The sequence below is a fragment of the Neopelma chrysocephalum genome, unplaced genomic scaffold, assembly GCF_003984885.1.
Source record: "Neopelma chrysocephalum unplaced genomic scaffold, ASM398488v2 Primary Assembly neopelma1_71, whole genome shotgun sequence".
NCBI lineage: Eukaryota > Metazoa > Chordata > Aves > Passeriformes > Pipridae > Neopelma > Neopelma chrysocephalum.
Window position 1 is genome coordinate 14500458 of NW_020897731.1, and position 8055 is coordinate 14508512.

Consider the following 8055-nt stretch of genomic DNA (forward strand, 5'->3'; position numbering starts at 1 on the left):
CACTGTATGTATGACAGATTTTTATGTGATTACATTTTTCCAACTGGCATCAGCTTGTGGAATTTGTAATGCCATAGTGCTAGGTAGAGATTTTTATCATTGCTGATAAAAGCCACTTTTTCATTGGGCATATTATCCATTTCTTCTCTGGAGATTCAGCTGAGAGAAAGCTAATTACTTTTGGCTCCATATGAAAATAGTTATTACTTATTCTAGAGTTTAGGGATCTTTTTGTTTGTTAGGACTAGGTTTAACACCCTGACCTAGTTCCCAGCCAAATAAATGGTAGACTTGTTCTTACTAATTTTTCAGGACAAGTATAACGTCTGTATTTTATGATCTGTGAACATTTCATTTTCCAGTATTCTTTCTGGGATGACATTATGGCTGATATTATTTCATTGTGTATGTGATGATATTTCCAATTGGGGAAGGAAGGGCTCCTGTGCTTGAAATTATTTTGTCCATATATGTCTATAAGTACATTTATCAATGTTGGTATTATTGATTATATTATTCCCATTTTTAATTTAAGGAAATCTACATGCTGTCCATTGAAAGTCTGGCTGAGATAACTGCTCGTTGTATTGAACAGCTTCATAAAGTAGCAGAATTAATTCTACATGGTCAGGAAGTAGAAAAGACAGCTCAAGATCAAGCAAAAGTACTGACAAAGTGAGTATTATGTACTTCATATATGAACATTTTGACATTTGCTGAAAACTCATGAAGTTCTGTTCAGATTTTGGCACTTTAAGGCACAGTAAGTTCATGGGTCAACAAACAGCATTGGCTTTAGGGGTCCTGCTGCTATATTTTCTCATGCAATCATGTTATATAGGCTACCTGTCACTTTTTGACATGGCTGACATATGTTTACAAAAACATGACCTATTTACAGGTTAAAAGTTGTTTCTGCTCCAGGAGGCAAATGTACATGCTAGTTTTTGTTGCATTTCCTGTTCTGTCTGCAGAAGATGCTGTGCCTGTGTATATGGAATTTGCTTTTAGAGTGCATAATGCAGTCTTATTATCTGCCAATAGAGTTTCATTATCTAGCGTTTATTTGCCAAAAATATACAAAAATCAATCTGTAGTTGTGAACAATAAGACCACATTTGTCACCAACTTTGTAGTTAACCACAGTGAAAATTCCATGAATTCAAGCACCCAGTCTGTCTAGTAAGCTCTCTGTGGGTATCAATTCTACTCATTTCAGTGGGTTTTGACATTAAGATATTTTAAACAGTTGAGTCCTAGGTAAGTAAAGCATTTAATGAAGTACTTATCCTTAGGAATGCTATTAAGAATAGCAAAGTCCATAGGAACACTTTAGTCTAAAAAAAAAACTTGTTCAAGTATTTTTCAGAATTAGCACTGAGGTATGGTGCACCTTGCAGGATGAGACTTCATGGGATGCGCTTGTGAATTCTTAGGAAAACAAGGAATGATCTCGGAATAGAACTAGATCTCCTTGTTGTCTCGTATTTTAACCACAAGTGTACTTCCCCTTTTAGCACAGAGTAGATGTTTTATTCGTTACATAGGAAACTTCTCACTGTTGTCATTCAAGTTTGATTTATTTCCAACAGTATTCCTAGGAGTTGTGTTGCTGCAATCATCAGAAAAACATTAGTTAAACTAGAAGCCTAGAATTTAAAAAGTTGAAACATTCCACTATCAAAAAAGGCTAGTATGTGAAACAACACAACATCATTTTGCTGCTGTAGTCAGCAGTGGATTTTTCAGCGGCAGAATACAAAAACTGTATCATGAACAAAGTCGATCCCTAAATATTTTTAAAATTACTAGAAGCAAAATTGTTTTAAGAACATCTTGGCTTCTAAGATGAAGTTTTGCCTGAGGCAGTCATAGGGTTTTTATCCATTAACAGGTCAAGGATGTATTTTTATATTTGTCTCCCCTGTTTTTATTTAACCAGTTTAACAAGTGCCATGTGCAATGAAGTTTCATCTTTATCAAAGAAGTTTTCTGATTCTGTAACAGCAGCTGGGGTAAGATCATAGCATTTTCTGTAGCATTTGTGCTCTTTTTAACATAGTTCCCCTCTTGAAAAAGAAATTCTTACCTGAGTCTGGAGGCTTTATATGTGGCATCAGCAAAGAGACCACTTCTTTCCTCAGATCAAGAACATGGAGCATTTTTACAGCAGAGGAAGTTTATAAGCAATGTGTCCCCTGGCTTCTAAAATCTTTCTTTCTAGACACCGTTCTTCATATTCCTGATCACCACTCAACACTTCGTGTCTTCTCGCATGGAAGGGCCCCACAGCTTGATGATACTTTCTTCTCCAGCTCAGCCTATTGCTTTTAAACGCATTTGTGTTAAAAGTCATTAACAGATCATACTTGCAGTACCTTAAGATGGTTTCACGAGCTGTCTTCTTAGCCTTTCCTAAATCCCCTGGCTTAGTACCACTATGTTTTCAAAAGGTTTAAGAGAATACAAAATCTGTTTTGTCATCCATCTCAAAAAAAAAAAATCACTTATGTCAAGATATTCCATTTGGGAACATCCTTTTGTCTGTGAACATCTTTGCTAGAAATAGTATCCTGCCTTTCAAGATGTTTCAAAGATGACTGACATCTGAGTATTATAGCAGGATTTGGAGGTAAAAATTGGGCTGTTGCTGAAATTGTCCTGTAAACATCAGAGAAGAATAAATTCTGGTTCTCCTGATTGCTCCTTGAAAACATGAATGTACATCAAAGGAAATTTTCCCCAGTTCTCCCATGAACTCTTCCAGCACATCTCTGAGCAAGTTTTTTTAGACTTATTTGTGAAGAACATGATTTATTGAGTTGCTTTTATTCTGAATAATTTACATTCCTTTCCATTACTCTAGGACAAAAAAAGCTTATTTTGCATTTTGGTATTGTATTTTAGCATATCTTTGTGGGACACTTGCAATAAGTACATGCACAAATATATAAAAATAAATTGCACTTGAGATATTTAACTAGCTCAGCTTAGAATGGAAACTAAAGCTTTTGTAAGCATTGCTCTACATTTTGTTCTTATTAATTCTGTACTCAGTTTTTAGGACCAGATTGCTTCTTTGGAGATTTGTGTGAACAGATAAGAAATGGAGCTCAAAGACACTGCCAAAATACAATGGAAGAGAGCTATAGTAGGGCAGTCTGGTGATCTTTCTGTGCTGTGCCATCTCTGTAAGCTCTTGGAGGAAGATATGGGGCCTTTTGCTCACCATGATCAGTAGGAAAGCAAGGAGCACCTGTCACACAGGGCTGTAGAGAGTCTACATCTTCCTGCATATCCCAGTGGTTCAGCGTCCTCCTTAACCTGCCAACAGTACCTGGGTTTGCAAACACATTCCAGTATCCTGCAAAATCCATTGGCTTGTGGGAAACTGAGAAATGGCTTAGAACAGAAAATGCTGGCTTTTTCAAACAAAATGCCACCCCTATAGTTATATCTGTACAATTCAGACATTAGTTTTAGTGCTGGCTGTACACATAGCCTATAATGCTGGCAGTGTTTCTGACGGAGCAGTAAAGCAGAAGTAAGAATCACAGAATCATAGAATATGCTGAGTTGGAAACAACCCATCAGGATCATTGAGTCCACCTCCTGGCCCTGTGCAGGACATTCCAAGAATTACACCATAAGCTTTGCTTGCCACTCAGTATTTCTTTCAAACTTAAACTTGATTCATACAGCCAATAATATTAAATTGATACTGCTCTCTATCTTTTTCAGTTTATTGACAATCAACTAAACAGTGCAGTTCGTAATGGATTTTCTAGTAACTGACAGTAAAAATGCCCTTCTTTTCTCTAACCATCTTCCCCTTGGTCTGCCATCTTTCTCCAAACTACAATTAAGGTGTTTCATGTTTTCTATAAATATGTAATGTGAAAGCTACAAGGTTGTAAGTGGAAATCCTTCAGTTAAATTAATCAGTATTGTGTTCAGTGTTGAAAGAAAGCAACTCTTGCAGAAGGTTACTGTCATTCTGAAAAACCACAGTGCAAAGAACAGTGAGAATAAAAAGGAGAAGAACTTCTGACATTTTAAAAAGCAAAGGAGCTAATGAATTTCGATTTTCTAGCCTCTAGTAGTGTCACTTCTCATTGTATCCATCTTTATTCCTATCTGGTGGTTGAGAAAAGTGCCATGCATGCTGATATGTTTCACCAGCCAGCCTGCACTGTCCAGCATAACATACACTGCCTCCAGTTTGGGGTCTGAGTGTCACCTGGTTTGCCTTCTGTAGGGGAGTTAATCTGGGCCTTTTATTGCCTCCTAACCACAGATACTCGTGTAACTTCGAAGAACTTCATTTTCCTTCTGACCTGTATTTTTCCTTCTTGTGTCCTTGAAAATGAGCAAGGGGTTAAAAATTTTGTGGAGATGAGAAGGATGCTGATAGACAGATGATAGAGACAATGTTATTGTCTCACATCCATAGGAAAGTAGGCAATTTGAAACTCTGTGGTACATGAATTAATGAAGAAATAAAACCCTGGAGCTGTCTTAGTTCGTTGTACTCTGTGATAGAAATATGTAGGGTATACTGAAGTGTGTATGAAATGTAGAAACATTTACCAGGAATACTGAGATAAACAGTATGAATAAGAATCAAGGTGAAGCAAGACCTTTATAAAATTCATAAAACCACTTCTCAAATATCAGTATATTTCTGTTAAATGTATTTCTTGTCCTGGCATTTCATTCTATTTTCTGGTTTACAGAGCAGTATGAAGGCAGAGGTTCTTAACCCCATCATCAACAATGTGCTATTAGAGGTAAGCTTCACCTCTCCTATTACAAAATGCTCTAGTAAAATTATTTGAAATGAGACAGGCACATTTATGTCTGAAGGAAAAACTATTTTAAAAGTAATGACGATATCATTCTGGCTCTTCAGTGCCTGCTCATAAACCTCATAATTTTGTGCTCAGCCTCTCCCACAGACACTATAGTGGTAATGTTGCATTTACTGAGGTTTCTTAACTGAAGTGTGGCTGGCCAGGGACCCCTGGTGGCCTAGTGGTTAGCATGCAGGACTCTCACTGCTGCGACCCCGGTTCAATTCCTCGGTCCCCCGGGCAGATGGTAGCTCGTTAGCCCTGTGAGGCCATCCATCTATGAGAAGGTCACTCTAAACAAACCTACGTCCCGAGGACCTCACTGCCATTGTCCAAGCTTGCTTGGCCCCGGCAGATGAACCTTAGGATTAAAGGGTGGGCTCAGTTCAGCGCAGGCTGTGTCTCACCTAAAAAATCCATTGCGCAGGCTGGAAAGGTAAAAGACCTTTCCCCAAATCTTCGTTCGCGAAGACTGGCCATTAAGGCTGGCCAGCTCTGAAACTCTGCTGCTGTATTAGTCAGAGCACAGCAGACAAGTTGCAATATGCTGTTTAGAACCTTTGCTAACCTATTCACAAGTTGCCTGAGATAAGTCTATCCTTACTGTTCCTACTTCAAATATTGCAAAGTACTTCTGATGCACAGATCGTTTCAGACTATTCTTTACTTTCAAATTTGCGTTGTAGGTGTGCTACAGTGCTTCCCATCCACAGGCATTTAGATTTCTTCAAAGATTCACAGTCTAGCAGCAGCCTTGGTCAGCACATGGATAACCATGTGTCAGACCACCAAAATGTTCATGAGTGATTTCTTTTATTAGACACCACTATCTATTTGTCTTCAGAAAAGCACAATGAGTAAAATGTACCTCAGTTTTACTGAGAAGAGGTCAAAAGGAAGTAATATCCTCATAAAGTCCTAAAACGTATACTATCTGCAGCATGAGTTTTTAACTCTGTTAATTAGATCACACTTCTCTCAAAACATAAATGAACATATAGTAGTGACCACAAATGGTCATTCTGTATCTAATAGCTGCATTCCTTTAGAAATTCGGAGAAGGTTGTTTTACAATAGGCAATTTTGCACTGAATTAACAATACCTTTAAGGAAAATTATAGAAATTTGAATAGAGCTGTAGTAAAGACTACTATATGGTTCCTTTTGTTGTAGGGTAAATCTGCTGTTGCAGCTGACTTACCTTCCTGTGCTCTAGGAACTGCAAAATCTGGGAACGTCTGGAATTGCGGAATAAAATGTTTTGTACTTCTTAAATCCCATATTTGTATACAACTATGTATTAGTACAGCTCAGGATCATGGAGAATTAAAAGCTACTACACTGTTCAGTATTAGAAATTCCAAAAATAGTACTACATGTTAAAACCATTATAATAATTTGATCTGTTAATTTCAGTGACACTTCTTCCACCTACAGCAATTCAAAATTAGTTGAATTGATGGAAAGACTAGCTGTATTTAAAAAGTCAGATCTACTTCTGAACATTGTGACATTTTGTTCTATTCACATTACCAGCAAAACTGTCCAAGAGTTCAAACTGAGGGGGAATCAGATTTTTGTGGAGTGATTCAGGCTGTCATTGTTATCTGTAAACTGTTGTAGTTTATTGTCTTTCTTATCTACAGATTCCAAAATCTTGTGTGAATACATATGCTAATGTAGCAGGATGCAGATGTTAAGAAAAAAAAAGAAAAGAACTACAGTGTAATTCCTGAAGTACATGACAGCTGTACTGAACCACGTTTTCTCTCCCCAATAGGGCTGCAACAGTACTACTTATATTCAGGATGCTTTCCAGCTATTGCTTCCAATTCTGCAAATTTCCCACATCCAGAACAGTTGTTTGAAAGCCCAGAAGTGACAGTTTCCCGAAAGTTGTCACCATTGGGCTTGACAGCAACCCCAGTGCCAATGTCTGTAATGTTTGCCGAGAGAAGAGCTGGTACAAGAGATGTCTGGAGTGCTTCGAAGACACTACATGCGGTTTTGCACATACAGTATGGAACAACATTTTCAAACTCTTTCAGACTTTCAGACTTTAGAAGTAGTTAGTAAAGTGAGTAATTTCTTTTCCAGTACAGTTTATGCTTTGCATTAATTTAAACAGAAGTTTATTGATATGAGCATTGACTTAAATATGGATTCTAAATGTTGACACTTTCAATTGTAAACAAGGGATGAAGCAAATTAGAATGTAAAGTTTTTTAAAACTTCAGCTCAAATGACCATTTATATTGTTTGTATCCTGTCAGTTAAAAATGTATATTTCAAAAGTTGGTTTCAGTATTTAAACATGAACAAATTATCATAGTGTTGTGCCTGTTAAATATTATTTCCAGTAGCAAATAATAACGTCATATTAATATGTACCACTAACATAACGTTTTGTATTCGAAGAGTTGTAGAGCAATAGGTATTAACTGTTCTAAATGAAAATTATGGAGGATATGCATAAAGGATTACGCTGAAAAGAAGTTTTCTGAGCCAGTTAAGAGTACGGGTAAAGCTTTATATTTGCTGACCCATAATTTTATATTCATTTATGTCTATTTCTTCATTCCAATGGCTAAACAACACAGCAGTCCAAAGTAATCTTTTTAATATGCAAGGAATAGAAAATTTCTCTTTTGTTTGGCAATTGAAACACCCCCTAAGTAACCTTCTTTCAAATGTGTTACTGTGTTACTGTTACAGTTACATGTGTTACTTTGGGGTTTAATTTGGCCTTTAAACATTATGAACCTTTTTCTCAAATGATACCAACAGTTCAGAAATAGAAAAGAAGTTGTAATAAGGAGTTATGAGAGAATTGCTCTGGGTGGGGAGGTCAATATGTCACAGCAAATCACCTTTTTCCAAGGCAGTAGCTAGACAGGGCATAAATGAGCAACAGGAATGACATTTCATAACAACACTAGCAGCCATACTAATTTGTCTGTATCGTTACCTTAAAATCCTGAGCTGTGGATTTAAGAATTTGTTTAGGCTAGTTTACCTCATAGACAGGAGGAACCTTCCAATATTTTACATTGCCTGTTCTCCTGGATTGTCATTGTTTATTATGTTTCTTTCAGCTATTTGGTATTTTTTTTTTCTCTTGATACACTCATTAATTGTATTTAAATGCTAATTTTTAAGTACACTTAACATCTGAATATGTTTAATCATAGAACATAGTTCA

The 8055-nt window shown here is 36.7% G+C and overlaps 1 protein-coding gene across 3 annotated transcripts in view; it reads left to right on the forward strand.

Moving 5' to 3' along the window:
- FAM114A1 (family with sequence similarity 114 member A1) overlaps positions 1-7361 on the forward strand; it is a 34614-nt gene extending 27253 nt beyond the window's left edge. For 2 of the 3 annotated variants that reach the window (XM_027686491.1, XM_027686492.1), the window contains exons 11-14: positions 536-675; positions 1943-2015; positions 4737-4790; positions 6634-7361. In XM_027686491.1, coding sequence (XP_027542292.1) covers positions 536-675; positions 1943-2015; positions 4737-4790; positions 6634-6735 — 369 coding nt within the window. In that variant the 3' untranslated portion in view covers positions 6736-7361. The remainder of the gene's footprint in view (positions 1-535; positions 676-1942; positions 2016-4736; positions 4791-6633) is intronic. The other variant, XM_027686490.1, reaches the window with a different exon arrangement.
- Positions 7362-8055: the final 694 nt, after the last annotated feature.